The sequence below is a fragment of the Bidens hawaiensis genome, unplaced genomic scaffold (genome assembly GCF_021521415.1).
Source record: "Bidens hawaiensis isolate Kalapana, Puna unplaced genomic scaffold, B.hawaiensis_p1.1 tig00025960_1, whole genome shotgun sequence".
NCBI lineage: Eukaryota > Viridiplantae > Streptophyta > Magnoliopsida > Asterales > Asteraceae > Bidens > Bidens hawaiensis.
In genome coordinates, this window is record NW_027494162.1 from 162,949 (window position 1) to 179,772 (window position 16,824).

Here is a 16,824-nt window from a genome sequence, read left to right on the forward strand (position 1 = left end):
ATAACCTCGGCTTACCTAGTAACTGGAACGGAATCGAAAATAATGGATGCTTGGGAGATGATTAGTGCAAGTTTGCAGTTCTTTGAAGTGTGTTTTGAGTGATAATTTAGGTTACATATTTATAGGCAAACTCAAGGGAACACAGTCCCTTGCTTTAGGGGATTGAAATCTTTTCATATCTAAATGTAATGATGATAAAGTATGGAAGTTATTATTATTTACTTAAGAGTGGAGTGGTGGATAAAAGATTTTGATTTGATTTGGACAGAACATGCAGGTCTGGGGTTGGTGAGAATAGGGTGGCTGACAGTTGACTTTTCATGTTACAGTGTGCTTTTTCAGGTACTTTTGTCAGTGTACAGAAAAAAGTGGAAAATCTCTGAAACACGCTACTGTTTCCTTTCGGGCGGGAGTAATCTCCTTATAACTGGAGAATAGACTAAGTGTTCTGCGCGTATAACTTTGTGCGCATAGCTTTCAGCGTGTAGGACATTTCTTTGCTGCGGGTAGATACGTAACCTTCTCGCAGTTAGGGACATTTGAGTTTCATTTGTAGATTCTCCAGGTGGTCTTGGTATTTCAACATAGTGATCAGTCATGTTGAAGTCAATTCCATCTTGGAGCTTCAGACAAACTAGCTCTCAACGTTCCCGCCATGCGGGTAGGTTAGTTCCCCTCCCGCACGCGCATAATTGGTTTTGGGATGCACCCGCCTTAGCCTCATGCGTGACGGTCAACCCATTTAGGCAACATAAAGTTTCATGAAAAACATAAGGCCAAAACGTTCACGCATGGCGCATATAACAAATGCTCACGCTGGTTCTTAACATGGTGCGCTCGCGCAGGTTGCACATAACAACTGCACGCGCTGACTAACATGGCGCGCTCGCGCAGGGCGCACATAACAAATGCACGCGCTTAATATTTACAATCACCTAATTATTAGGTTGATTACTTAGCTTATGGGTTTGGGAATTTACCGGTTGTCACAAGACCTCTACCAAGAATATGGACTCCCCTCACCAAAACGCCTTCGCAAGTGTTAAGCACAGAGAATGTCCAGTTTAAAAGCCCCAGGCCATTACTCCATAAGGGACCACCAAACAGTGGCAAATATTGTGAGTTTCACAAATCCACAGGGCACAACACCGATGCATGCCACCATTTGAAGGACGCGATCGAAAAAGATGTGAAATCAGGCAGGTTGGCTCACCTATTAAAAAATCCAAGACCAGAGAACGAGCAACCAGACGGAGCCTCAGCCAGTAAAAAATTCAAAAGAATCTGTGTAGCTGAAGGAGGAAGGCAAGGGCAAAGATCGAGGAAGAGAAGCGCGCAAATCCAAGGGGATTGGCGTGAGCAACAAGTAATCTTTCCAAGAATCAGAGGAGGCCCGTCTATCAGCAGTCCTCTAGTCATCACTGCACACATCGCTCATTATGAGGTGTCAAGAGTCCTGGTGGACACCGGTAGTGAGTCAGACATCATGTATGAGCAATGTTTCAGGAAGTTGGATCCAGAGGACCAAGCAAGGCTCGAAGTTGTGAGTGCACCAATCTCAGGTGTCTCAAACGAAATTATTCACCCCCTAGGTCAGATACAATTCGAACTAACTATGGGGGATGAGAAGCACAAGCGAGCTGAAATTGTCAACTTTCTGGTCTTGCCCACCACTTCATGCCATAGCATGATCTTGGGTAGAGGAACGATTGCCCAATTCAACGCCATACCGTCACCAGCGCATGGCGCGTTGGGGTTCCCAACACCAACAGGAGTAACATTTGTGTATCGAGATCATTTATGCGCAGTAACAAGTATACCTCGAGAAGGGAGAATAAAGCTTCCAGTGGCAAACAACGCGCCAGAGAAATGGATTCTCAACCCAAAATTCCCAGAACAAACAATCACAATCGGAGCTACGATATCAGATGACACAAGGGTGAGAATGAAAAGATTGCTCACAACGTATACGTCAGTCTTTGCGTGGCAACATTCTGATATGACTGGGGTTCCGCGAGACCTGGCTCAGCACTCTCAACACATTCAAGTCTGTAGAGCCAATTGCTCAAAAGAAAAGAGTCATGGGAGACGAGAAGGCAAAGGCCATGAATGAGCAAGTAGAAGATCTACTGCGCGCGAATATCATTCGCCCAATACGATACCAAACATGGGTAGCCAATCCTGTGATGGTAAAGAAGAGCAATGGGTCATGGAGAATGTGCATTGATTTCAAAGACCTCAACAAAGCGTGTCCAAAAGATTGTTACCCCCTCCCAAACATTGACGCGAAGGTGGACTCTGTAGCGCCATTTAAGCTCAAATGTTTCCTGGATGCCTATAAGGGCTATCACCAAATTCAAATGGCACCGCAGGATGAAGACAAGACTGCTTTCAGAACTGACAAGGGTGTTTTCTGTTACACAAAAATGCCCTTTGGTTTAAAGAATGTAGGAGCTACTTACCAAAGACTCATGGATACAATTTTCAACGAGCAGATTGGAAAAAACTTAGAAGTCTACGTGGATGATTTTGTGATTAAAAGCAGGGAGGAAAAACAAATGCTCAAAGACATCGACGAAACCCTTCGGCGCCTAATGGAAGTAAACATGAAGCTCAACCTGAGCAAATGCACATTCGGCGTGGAAGAAGGGAAATTTCTCGGCGTAATGGTCACCAAGGATGGTTTCAAGGTGAACCCAGAGAAGGTGGAGGCTATCCTCAGCATGCCCTCACCATCCACCATGAAGGAAGTTCAGAAGTTGAATGGTAGATTGGTATCAATTAACAGGTTCCTAGCAAACCAAGCAAGCAAATCTACCCCATTCATTAACACATTGAGAAATTGCTTAAAGAAAAGCCAATTCAAGTGGACGCCTGAGCCGAGCAAGCTTTCAGTGAGAAAAGAATGTCTGATAAATCTGCCTGCGCTCACAGCTCCACTACCAGGTGAAACTTTAACATTATACCTGTCAGCAGGAGAACGCGCCATTGGTGCAGTGTTGTTGGTGGATCGCAAGGGAATCCAAACACCAATTTATTATGTAAGTCGGGTGCTGACAGATCCTGAGACGCGCTACACCATCATAGAAAAGTTAGTTTTATCACTAATGTATGCGTCGCGCAAGCTTCACAGATATTTCAATGGTCATCCTATTGAAGTCCTGACTGGTTACAACATCCAGCAAGTCTTGCGGCGTCCCGCGCTCTCAGGAAGGCTGACAAAATGGGCGCTGGAATTAGGGGAGCACACGATCACCTATAAGCCTCATCCAGCAATCAAGGGACAAGTTTTAGCTGATTTCATCGCAGAAATCCCTGAAGGAAAAGTTGAAGAGGCTCAGCGCGAAGTAGACCCTCCGCAAGCCAATAATGAAGAAAATGTTTGGAGATTATTCACTGATGGAGCTTCAAACAACGAAGGGTCCGGCGCAGGCCTCAAACTGGTGGATCGAGAAAATCATGAATATACCTACGCAATCAGGTTGGATTTCAAGAGCACCAACAATGAAGCTGAGTATGAAGCCCTGCTGGCTGGTTTGCGCATCGCGCACAAGTTCGGAGTTAAAAAGCTAGAGGCTCATGTAGATTCATACCTGGTAGCAGCACAAGTCAATGGCCTTTATGATGCCAAGGAGAACACCATGCCTCTGTATCTAGAGCAGGCGAAGAAACTCACTGAACAATTTGACTTTTTCAGAATCATACACATTCCGCGCAGTGAAAATAAGTCCGCCGACGCGCTAAGCAAAATGGCATCAACCAGCTTCGATCATTTTGGCAAAGATGTCAGGGTGGAAGTAATGAGCAACCCGTCAGTGGGAGTGAGGTCTGTCCTTGTAATTCATACAACACCTTCATCATGGATAACTCCAATAATGGAATTCTTGAAGGAGGGAAAGGTACCAGTTGATCGCGCACAGGCGAGGAAGATAAGACATAAGTCGCAGAACTACGAACTGCTTGATGGTACGTTATAACGACGCTCTTATCTTGGACCGCTCATGAAATGCCTAGACGCTGAAGAAGCAAGCTATGTGATCAGAGAGATACACGAAGGAATCTGTGGAATACATGCTGGCCCGCGCATGGTGGTTGCCAAGGCAATGAACGCAGGTTACTATTGGCCAGGCATGTACTTGGACGCGTTAAAAGAAATCCAAAAATGCAAAGCGTGTCAGAGCTATGCGCCAAACACCATGCGGCCAAAGAACAACTGGATTCCGGTGACCTCTGCATGGCATTTCCACAAGTGGGCAATCGATATTGTGGGTACCTTACCGCAAGCGCCAGGGCGAGTAAAGTTTTTGGTAGTGGCAGTAGACTATTTCACAAAATGGGTTGAAGCCAAGGCACTGGCAAAAATCACAGCTGAGGCAATGAAGCAGTTTATTTGGAGCCACATCGTATGCCGGTTTGGCCTGCCCATGGAAATCGTGAGCGACAATGGCAAACAGTTCACTGACAGGAAGATATCTAGTTGGCTCAAGGAATTGCGCATCAACCAGGTCTTCACTTCAGTATACCACCCTCAAGGGAATGGCCAAGTGGAACGCGTGAACCAAAGCTTGCTAAATGGGCTGAAGAAAAGGTTAGAGGGAGAGTCCCATGCATGGGTTGAGGAGTTACCTAATGTCCTGTGGGCGCACAGGACATTAAGCAAAACCAGCAATGGCGAATCTCCGTTCAGCCTAACCTATGGAACGGAGGCTATGATTCCAGCAGAAATTGGATGCCCATCCTATAGAGTGCTCATGATGAGTAAGACAGATAATGAGCAAGAAAGGAGGTTGGATCTCAATTTACTTGAAGGGCGTAGAGAGGCGGCTATCATCAGTGAAGCCAAATACAAGAAAAAACTAGAAAAATATTACAATCAGCGCGTGAAAGAATGCCACTTCAAGAAGAATGATTTTGTCCTTCGAAACAATGAAGCTAGTCGCACAATACCCCCGGGAAAGATATCTCCCAACTGGGAGGGACCTTATCAAATCTCGGAAGAATTGGGAAAAGGCGCATACGCTTTAAAAGATTTAAATGGAAAGAAGATCCCGCGCACATGGAACGCAGCACAACTTAGAAAATGTTTCATGTAAAAGTGTCAAGTTTGTAATAAAGGCTTTTTAAGCCATTATGAATAATGATACGCGCTATTTTCTCTTAATATGCGTTTTATTACCTTTTGCATACATGTTTCACACTTCCCTTTATTAATTTTGAGCAATATGACAACATTGTATTGACGTCAAACTAAAAATAAAAAGAAGTAAAACATACATGCGCGAGCTTCAAGCTCAAACGCGTTAACGAGTTTTAACTCTAAAACGTCATGGCCTTAGCCCAATAATATGAGCCTTAGCTCAGGGCCTTAGCCCAATAATATGAGCCTTAGCTCAAATTACCATAGCATCTATCCTACGTATTGCGCAGCTGGACCATAAAAATACCTAAGCACAACTAAGGCAAAAGCACATGCCAAAGCATAGTTGTTAAGGTCTCAGGTCGGGGCCGCGCATGGGGTTATAATGGATATAAGCAGAGTAACACATACTGACACGTAAAGGCTAAAAAACTCATTCATAATTCCCTATAATAAATGCACGATAACGTCGCGCAAAAGAGGAACAATGAAATGCTAAGGCACGTGTCAGCATATTCAGAATATTGCAAAATAACTTGAAATATGACAACTGTTAAGGATTAAATAAAATAATTTCCTTACAGCCTTGTCCAAGTTTCAATAAGCATACCTTATATTCAACGAGCACAAACATGCAATATAAAGAGACGAATTGGGAATGCGCAAGATGCGAATAAGGGAAAAACAAAATTTCATTCCATAAACATAGAAGTTTACAAATTTACAAATGATGAGGTAAAAACTACAAAAAAAAAAAGAAGGGCTTTTCAAGTCTCTATATCAATATCAGCCTCTTCATCGTCCTCATCATTACTTCCTCCCTCAGCATCTGGCGCAGCCCGCTCCTCATCTCCAAACTTACCATAATCAAGCTGTTCGTCTTGAATATAGTCGTCTTCTATTATGATAGCGTCAGGAGTAGGTCCTTTGGCCACGCCAGAGCCGCTAGCAGAGGTAGCGTTGCCCGCGCTATCATCATTGCCACCAGTCCCTTCACATTCATCAAGTAATTTCTTTAAAGCGCCAAGATCGGGCTGGTCAGCAAGCGCGGCTATCTGCAAAGTCACAAGGAAAAGTATGAGTACAAAAGATTATGAAAATAAGTCAAGTAAACTCATTAAGGTTAAAATACCTGCTCAAGGATGGGAATTGGAGTATTCAGGTACTTCTCCCCCACCTCAGCCATGTCAGCGCAGACAACGTCGAGCTGATAAGGATAGTCGGATGGATTCTTCTTTAGCATGCCATATTTATAGTCATCCTTAAACCCTTCAGCTCGACCCACCAAGCGCGACGCTGCATTACAATCCATCACAAGGGTCTGAAACTCGTCGGAGTATTTCATCGCATAAGCGCAACGAGTCACACCCTGTGAAATCAGCCATTGACGGTCCTGTGCGAGGGAAGAAACAGACGTCTCAAGAGCAGGGATCTGAGAGTTTAACAACTCAACAGTTTCCTTGGCTTGCTTTAGCTCTTCTTTGTCAGACGCCGCTGCCGCCAAGGCTTCATTCTTTTCCGCTCGCGCAGCATCGAGCTCTTTCTTCAGGCGCGCAACCTCACTCCAATAAGGATTTGTCAGTATTAACCTGCGCATTAGTTTGGTCACGCGCCTCTGCTTCCAACTCCAGGTCATGCGCTCGATGCGCGTACTTGGCCGCGTCTGCCTCTGCCGCTTGCAGCTTCTCCCGCGCAGCTTGCAGCTCAAGCCCGCGTTTCACAAAAGCAGTGTTGGCACTTGCCCGGTTCTCGCTAAGTTCTGCTTGGAGTTTCTCAGCCCTCTCTCGGGCATCAGAAAGATTCCAAGCAAAAATCTTAGCCTTTTGCTTGGCCTCCGCAAGGGCATCACGTACCTTTATATAATCATTGCGAAGCTCTTGGGAGGCAGCAAAGAACGCAGGCCCAGCAAAAAGGTGGTCATTAAGCAAGTCCACGCGAGCGCGGTCCTCTTGAAACCTCCTTTCAGCTGGAGGAACAGAGTGAGCCCAAAAGTCTTCACATACGCCCATGGATTGGAATGAGCTCTCTTTAGTGGTATTCCAGCTCGGGCGGTATATGTGATCGGCTCCCTACAAACACAAAGTAACGCAAAGAAAGGTTTTAGTTATCTAAACACTAATTTGGAAGTCTGCACAGCGGAGCAAAATAAACTTATACCTACGGAGAACTGGCAGAAAGGTTAGCGCCAGCTGGTGAGCTCCCGCCCGCCCCATGAGAAAAAGGCTGCGCCACGAAATCTCGTGGCGCTATAGGGCTTGCGCGGCCACCATCAGAACCTTCAGAATTAACCTCCTCATCATCCTCTAGAACAGGTCTCTTCTCCTGCGACTTGGAAGAATCAAAAATAGTCTCACGGGGAGGGCTGCGCGCAGGAGGAGGTGAGGGAGGTCTTGACGCTGTTAGAGTAGCGCGAAAAATAGTCTTATGCTCCTTAGTGATCCCAATGAGGGGAGATTCAGTACTTGTTGGAGCAGGAGCAGAACTAACGGCGCCAGCGCTAGCAGTGCCACCAGCAGCTTATGTGCCAGCTATAATTCCTATTAAAAAACCAGCAAGGAGAAATGATTCATGACTTGAACTAAAGGAAAAAATAAGACAATCAAAGCGCAATAAATACCTTGGCGCACCGCAGTCCGCGAATTAAACATCGCCATGAAGTCCATTTTCCCCCTTTTCGAGGGTAAAACAGGGGACTTCAAAACAACCTTCGGTGTAGCCTCGGCACCTTGCTGCGCCTGAGGTTGAGCCACCAACGTTGCCGGCTCTACAAACATTTGAGTGAACAAAGCTTCGTTAATGACTATCAGAATCACGCTCATAAAACCACAAAAAATAAACAAAGTATACCTGTCGGAGAAGACGAAACAGCAGGCACCGCACCGCTCCCCTTGTCCGCCACACGCAGAGACGAGGTGGCGGCACCATACCTCGTGTGGACGGGAGGACTGCTCACATCTCGAGGCAAAGAAGACGAGGAAAACTGGGAAGTAAAACCCTTGGTTTTCTCAAGTCCCTTCGCCTGGGTAGGAGGAAGATTCTGGGCAACAGAGGCATCATCTTTTTTCTGTTTTTTACTGGCCCCTGCGCCAGTTTTGCCTTTAGCCTTGCGCTTGAGTTTGTGCGCTTCAGCCTCTTCCTCCTCCACTTCCTCTTCCACAAGCTCCAACTCATAATTAGCGAGCGCATCTACAATACGCGCAACAGAAATGTTAAAACCAAATTTGGTATTCTAAGGGCCTAAGCACAAATACAAAGGCTTACCAGGCGCATCGCTGTCAAAGCAAAACTCTAAGTCAACGGGAATAAACATATCGTCAAAACGATCAGGAAAGGCGGGTTCCCCAGGGTTCAACGCAGCAGATCCACCCTCCATATGCTCGTCATAGGCGGCGTGGATGTATTCCTTGCTTACTGCATAAAACAAGACAAGCGATATCAGCAAAACGAATTATACTCGCGCAAAATTAATGCAATGAACAAACAACCCACCTGAGCCATCAACATGGATGACAGGCTCAGTCTCGTTGTCAATCCACCTCTTGCTCATGCCAACCCCCACCAACGCTTCCTCGCAAATTTTCCTGGCTGGGGATGGTTCAGCAGATAACTTCTTAACCCACGCGCCAGATGGATTCTTAAGAACGTCATCATCCGCGGGCGCGGAAGTAATCGCGCGCATAGTCATGCGGATGGGAATCACACCAGCCTTGATATAAAAGAATTTTTCAGCCCAGTCATGAAGGCTTTTGAAGGAAACAGTGCAGCACTTAACCTTCTGACTGCGCGGTGTGAATGAGAACCAAGAATCTTGGATTTTCGGCTTATAAAAATATTGAAAGCGCCGAGGGGTGGGCTCCTCGCGCTAAGCTTTGCACATGAACTCAAAATGAGTCATGCGCACTAGTCCACAGGGATGAACCTGAGATATATGAATCCTGTAAAACTGGAGGAGCGCACCTATAAACCTCGTCATTGGAAGACGAAGATTACAGTGGGTGAAAAAATGAGTATAAAGAGATATAGCCGGCGGGAGGATCCGCCGCCGTTTGCCTGGTCGCCGGGAGCAGACAGCCATACTCAGGGAGAAAACCTTGAGAGGCGACGAGATTATCAAAGTCAGATTGTTTCAACTTGCAGGGAATCTCATCCCATCTCTTCACCGCCTTGTTCTTCCCTCCCTCCTCCGACGAGGCCTCGGCAACCCGTTTACCCTTGCCGGTCTTCTTCAAAGTAGACATAACCACTGATTTTACACGGCCTTTACTAGGGGAAATTGTGGTGTCTGGTTTATCAGACATACAATTGCGAATCGAACAATATGGTCACTTTAAGCACGGAAATCTGGAAGCAAAGATAAAGGCTCTTAATCGGAATCTAAATTGAAGAAGCAAAAGCTCTGAAAATGACAATGGAGATGAAGGAAAAACCGTTCAAAAGGTTTGGTTTTATAGGCCCAGGGGAGAGAGAGAAACAAGTAATAATCAGATCTACGCTCACGCGCCCCCACGCGCAGGCGTAGGCCAACATAAGCGCGACACGTGTTCCTGACACTGTATGAGGAGACGTGAAAGGCAACTGTAGCACCTCGAGCACGCGAAAGGTCTGACACATAACGTCTCCATCTCTGATGCATGTCAGCATCAACCAACCACGTGCATTGACGATTCGTTTTAACCAAAGGAATAGAATTTCGCGCAACGCACATATGAGAAATGAAAAAGACAAACCCTGTTAAAAGAGCAAACTATTAAGTCTAATATCTATCTTACCACGCTCGCGCGAGACAAGACACACATTAGACTGGGGGGGCTTGAAGGGGTATGCACCCGCCTTAACATCGAGCGGGGCAGGTCAACGCACAAGATATAGACGAGGCTTGAAATCAGGATGTCATGAAGACACAAAGCCAAAACCTATGCGCGTGGCGCATATCACATATGCTCACGCATATCACATATGCTCACGCATCACATATGCTCACGCATCACATATGCTCACGCATATCACATCTGCGCGTGGCGCATATCACATATGCTCACGCATATTACATATGCTTACGCATATCACATCTGCGCATGAAACATCTGCGCGTGAGAATAAAGAGAAGACCTTGCGCATCCCCGGGATAGGCGCATAAAGGACAACACAACAAATGAGACAATAGTCTAATCCAAATCAGGATAAGGACAACCATGATTGTACTCATCAGACAACCTTCCAGAAGGTATCTTTTAAGGAATAAAGAATGTGCTGATGTTGGCAGCTGCCAATGAAAGGTGGACAACTCAGCAAAATCCATGTGCCACCACGTGATGGCACATGGGTCAGGTAAAATACCTTGGTCAGAGAATAATCAATGAAAAAGCACCAGGTGTCCTAAGTACACGTGGCGCGAAGCAATAGGAGGAGGCCAAAAAGGCCCTAATTAGGTCTGAGCCCAATCATTGGAAACCCTAATACTATAAATACCACACCACCTCCACAGTTGGGAAAAAGGGAAGAAATACATTCTGAATCCTTTACTCATTTTCACATTCTTATCTTCTCCTGCGATATCTTATTCTCACACCGGAGGGTTACCCCAAAGAGGACCCCTCTGTCCCTTTCTGAGGGTAAGCTCACGGTGCTGTTCGTTTTGTAGGTGGAAGAACTCGTATCTCGGAAAACCATCGGTGATATAGCACACTCATACCCGAGAGACGTAGATCGAATACAAGTAAGTCGATCCACGCTTCTTCACAAATCAAGAAAAGATCAAAGTGTTGAGAGAGTTCAAGGAATGGGTAGAAGACCAGTCTATTACCGGTTACAAAAGGGTGAGTGGTCATTTAATTAATACTATTAAATCTAGTCAATTTCCGTTCAAAAAAAAACTAGTCAATTTAGTTATTATTTTACGCCAACGTAAATTTATTAGGTCCTAATACACATGACTAGACTTAACTGACAAATTTAATACTCATAGTGAAAAAGAGCAAACCTAGCTAGATTCTTTGAACGTAAAGTACAATTCTTTGACAAATTTTTTATGGTAAAGGAAATCAACTAAAAAATTATGTAAACATAAAAGACGAAAAATATAATCACACTATAATTTAATTAATTATACTATTTAACAAACTAGATTTTGAGATGCTAAACTTATTTAGTTACGACTTTATCTTTTGGTTATATTTCCTTTTTTTATTGACAAATTCGTTTTCTGTGTTTTTAAACGTTCATTTGCACAACTATGAAACCTTTTTGTTATATTTTAATTTTTAACATACCTATACGAAAATCACTTGCATATAAAAAAGTATCCAAATATGACATTACACAACTAGATAACTATTGTTACATTTGTTCACTTAATACCTTAATAACCATATAAATATCACTTTCAATAATTCAATATAACAAATATCAAAACCAACCAAAAGTGAGCTCAAATCCAAGCCCAGAAACATAAACCCATTACAAAACACAAAGTTACACTACAAAATGCAAGAACAGAACACTACAAAATAGTTCAGCATAAGTATCAAACCGGAACCCGCTTGTACAAGTTGTTCGGTAATCGAGGTGTCGCCACGGCCTGAAGTGGGGTCCGCATGTAAGTCACCATTCCCGGGTTCTCGGTCAAATCCACTTCTTCGGGCTTCACACCCGCCGGTGGGGTCCACTCAAAATGATGCAAAAGATGGCCCAACATAGATGTGACCAGGTTTATAGCCAGCTGTGCACCCGGGCAGACCCGTCTGCCCGCCCCAAAGGGAAGTAGCCGGAAGTCATGACCCTTAACATCCACATCCTCCTCAAAGAACCGTTCGGGCCAGAACTCATCCGGGTTCTTCCAGATGGCCGGGTCACGAGCTATGGCCCACACGTTCACATGGACTATACCACCTTTTGGGACATCATACCCGCCGAGTTTCACATTTGAATTAGCCTTGTGTGGTAGCATTAGTGGGGTCGGTGGGTGCAACCGCAAGGCTTCTTTGGCTATCGATTGGAGGTAAGGGAGTTTTGAGATGTCGGTTTCTGACATAATACGGTCTGTCCCTACGACCCGGTCCAGCTCTTCTTGAGCCTTCTTCTGAACTCGCGGGTTCTTAACCAGTTCAGCCATTGCCCATTCCACTGAGATAGAAGTTGTGTCCATTCCCGCGGTGATCATGTCCTGTTCGAACCCGATCAATAGATAATTTAGTCAAACGCTTAACAAAAAGATCATGGAAACTAGATTATGTTCTAGACTTCTATCTCAAATGTGTCAAACCAAATATGACCCTGAGTTGTCCATACAAAATCTTTTTGACCTTGCAACTAGGGGTGTGCGCATGGATCGGTTTGCGTCAGTTTTGGGTCAGTTTTTTTACTCAAACCGAACCAATAACCAAATAATCGGTTTTTGAAAACTGCTCAGTTTTGGTTTTTCTGGTTTTCAATTTTCAAAATGGGTTCGGTCCGTTTCGGTTATTTCGGTTTTACCGTTCGAGCCAAAAAAGAGCCCAAAATAATGAATGTAGGTATAAAACTTTGGGACTAAATTTTTTTTAATTAATGATTACTTGATTATTACACGTTCGAAACTAATTTATTAATTTCTTAACAATTTTGCGTCGCATCCCCTTTTGAAGATCCGGGAACTTATGCGGAATCTCCAAAGCAGAGCGGTTCCTGGATTTTTTCAATTTTGGTTGATAACAAAACCGAAATCGACCCAAAAATCAATTTTTTTTAACTTGAAAGAAAATTGTTGGTTTTTATCGGGTTTGGTTATATCAGTTCGATTTCGGTTTGGCTATTTCGTTTTCATGTAAACCCCTATTTACAACATGCTACCCAACCGGCTAACCTGACCCATGAAAGTTAAAACTTGAAAGAACTAGATAAAAACTACATACCCAAAGAAGACCAATAATCGTGTCGTCACTAAGATCATACTTCTGTTGAAGCGTATGCAACGCATCGATGAAATGTTCTTGAGCCCCACCAGTTTTCTTACGTGCAAGATCATGTTCCGCCATGATGGCTTTCGTGAGTCGGTCTCTTCGTTGTTCATGCTTCAAAAGAATATCATTTTCACCGGCGAAGAACCAACTTAACCAAGGAATATTTTCGGCCAGGAAAACCTTCGCACCGATTTTAATCCCGTTTGATACGATGCCTTTGAATTCTTTTCCTTGTTCATCCATTTCACCTTCTGGATTCACAAATCTTTTCCCAAATGTCAATCTTGTAATGTTGTTGAATGCAACTGATCCCAAATAACCCCTCATTACCAAGCCTTTTTCTCTGTTTTCTGCAGTTAAAAATTGATAAATTTATCAGCTTTTGGTATAAGTTTGCTAAAGAAATATGTTTTTAGTACAAAAAATGTTGTATTGAATAAATTATCTAACAATAATTTAATCATTTTCACCAATCATCATATTTGATACATTGCAAGTAATAGATGCATAAAAATCTTGTGGCCAGTGTTCACGTTGGAAAAGAGCCAAGCTGTTTTTAAACCACTCGAGATCGTTTTGTTAAAAGCTTAAATCAAGACGAGCTTAAACAAGCTCGAGTTCAAGCTTCACTTATCGCGTTGTTATTAAAAAAATAATACATGATACAAAATCGTTTTTCATGTTTTCTTTTACGGCTGCTATAAGTGTCTAAAAGGGTTGGTAGGTACGCTTTTGGCACCATATTACCTAACCACACAACTGTTTTTTTATATAATTTTTAAATAAAGTCAACTTTATGTAGTTCAGTCTATATACGGCAATAAAGATTTCACACACATTGGGTGTTACATAATTTATTAGTTTATATGGAAAAAAATAAAATAATCTAAAATGTGAGCAGATCTAAATCAGTGAAAATAATAATACTAGTTGCAATTAACCTGGCCGTCATGGGGCACGAGTTCGGTGAGAACTCGGTAGGTATCTATATATAAACTTACATAATTTTTTATAGAAACCTACACATGTTCGGTTTTTTTGGCACATCAAAATGTAAAAAAACATAATACAAAATCATTCGTTTTGCCTTTTCCATATTACGACTTTATTTATTTTGGGTTTTATGTTCGGTTGCTACAGTGAGTGCCAGTATTGTACAGACAGTATACCAAACTACGTTCTTTTTGTTTTTCTTGGAGAAGCCAACAAACAGAGAATTGTCAAGATACTACACACGGGTGACCTATGACTCAATGATAAAAGGCAACCCAACGCCTCCAAGTTAACTCCGGTTTCAAGGAAAACCCACCCGCCCGAAGACACAGGTGTAAAACCTAAACGCACTCAGGATCAAATCAAACCGAAGATCACATAGATCTTAGTATTACTTCATTGAGTCATCAATGCACTCCCAGAAATGATTTATTATTTAAAATTTAACTAATTAAAATATTAATGAAACAACATGTTTGTCAAAATTAAACAAAAAATAAATAAATAAATAATGAAAATCATTTTAGGCACACACCCCAAAAAAGACAAGATTAGATCACTTGTTATAATAATAACAATAATAAGAATAAAGAAATAAATAAATATAATGAGATAAGATAACAAGAGATGTAGATCATTACATACCATTGCAATCTTTAAAAATAGATTCCACCATAGCCGTAACCTCATCTTCTCTAATGGGCCTCAAGGCCTCCAACTTCTTAGGCGAAAAGAGCTCCAGATTACACACCTTCCTGACCTTCACATAATGGGGCCCATAATCAGCCCATATCAGATCCTGTCCACCTCTACTAAACGAATTCGCTGAACGGCTCCTATGCCGATCCGCCAGCTGCTGATCGTTCTCCTTCAACACCTCCTTAGCCAACTCCGAGCTGCTCACTATCACGTTCAGTTTCGAGTCCAGGTACACCGACAGTATGGGCCCGTACGTTCTGGCCCATTCGGCGTAGCACCGGAACTTGACGGGCTTCACGTCGTAGAAGTTGCCTACGATCGGAAGTGGGCGTGGGCCCGGCGGGAGCTTGAATCTCAGCCGGGTGTAGAGAGATTGGAGGAGGTAGATTATTATGGGGAGGAGTACGGCGAGTAGAAGTGGTATGAGCATGGTGGCCGGCGTCGAGGGTAGATTGGTAATTTTGGGTGGGGTTTGATATATATTGAGAGAGAAGGGGTTAGGTGTGTTTAAGTAAGGGTGGGTGGTTGACTAGTTGGTGGTGTTTTTAAGTCCACGTGAAAGGGTAGATTTGTAATTTTGGGTGGAGGTAGGTAGGTGTTTGTGTTGTGGTATAGAAATTGAAGTTGAATTTTCTCTTCAAAGTTCAACCTACCCCAAATCTCTTTAAATAAAATATAAAAAAATGGTTTTGGAAAGTAGATTTCGTTGAAAATATTATAGTCATTTACAACGAGACATACTCGCTATTCGTTTTTGAATTCTAAACTCTAGATCATTTAAAAACCACGTTGATAGATTTCGGGGTTATGATGTTATTATGCATGACTTATTAAACTCGCTCATGTAGCCTCACAGTTTCACACGTAAGGAAACTAAAATTGTTAAATACAATATGTATAAATATATGGTTGTTAAGACATGTATTCTCATATTTAATCATATTATATGAAGTAACTTTTAAAGCAATTTAACCAATTGTAAAACCATTGTTTTCCAAGCCCACCAAAAACAAAAGAAGGAAACATCAGTTAAATACACACATGTTTTCATTTAAAAATTTTGAAAGCAAAATTCACATGCAATATTAGAATATAATATTTAAATGTAACTAGTATAACTTGAAAATGAATTTTAGTCATAACTCGCGGCTGTTTAAAACGAGTTAACTCAGACATGCCCGTGCAGGGCTTTCAAGCCTTACTTATCAAACCTGAACAAATCGTACCCACTTATAATAAAATAGAATTAGTTCCTGGTTCTACAAGTACCAAAAATTCAGGTCTAGATCGGGTTCCAAAACGGTTCTAGGACCCAAACCGAGTATTAACATTAGAGTTGGTTCCCGAGTATAGTCTTTCCATTAACCGGGTTCGGGTAAGTTTTGACGAGTAAGACCCGTTTGATGATTTGATCAACCCCTACATGTACGTATTCATCTAGACAAGTTAATTAGTTGTAGGATTTGGATAAAATACAAATTAAATTAACGTGCTAACTATGATAATCAAGTATAGTAATTATATATACAAGTAGGGTAATTATATAATTAAATCATTATGATTTAATTACATAATTACTCTACTTGATTCTCACTGTTAACGCGTTAATTTAATTTGTACGTTAACTTTCTCATTAGTTGTAAATCAGCTAAACACGTCACAAACTAAACTGAATATTAAGTTATAAACTATGTATGTAGTTGCAATCGAGTTAAACGTATCATAAATTAATTATGAGTTGTTTCTTTACCATGGAAAAAACCTAGTGATTTTTTGTTAAGTGAAGGAGAACTAATAAGATGGAATTAGAGGTGTAAAAAAAACCGGTTTGGGACCGGATTTAGGCAAACCGAACCGAACCGGTTTGAGTTTAAAACCGGTTTCACCCAAACCGGTTTCCAAACAGACCCAAACCGCCAGTTTCAGGACCGGTTTTTCTTAAAATTTACCAAACCGGTTTGGGAAAAATCGGTTTTAAAACCGGTTTAAAACCGGCCCGAACCAACTTAAGCAGACCGGCCTATCTTGCTTCTAAACCGGAATCAGTTATGAAAAGAT

The 16,824-nt window shown here is 42.6% G+C and overlaps 1 protein-coding gene across 1 annotated transcript; it reads right to left on the minus strand.

Moving 5' to 3' along the window:
• Positions 1-11,512: 11,512 nt before the first annotated feature.
• Positions 11,513-15,230, minus strand: LOC143572516 (cytochrome P450 98A2-like). Its single transcript, XM_077057662.1, has 3 exons — positions 14,713-15,230; positions 13,027-13,424; positions 11,513-12,299 (listed from the first exon to the last, which is right to left on the minus strand). Exons 1-3 carry the CDS (start codon positions 15,194-15,196, stop codon positions 11,661-11,663), a joined length of 1,521 nt encoding a protein of 506 aa, XP_076913777.1. The 5' UTR covers positions 15,197-15,230; the 3' UTR covers positions 11,513-11,660.
• Between the last annotated feature and the right edge of the window lie 1,594 nt (positions 15,231-16,824).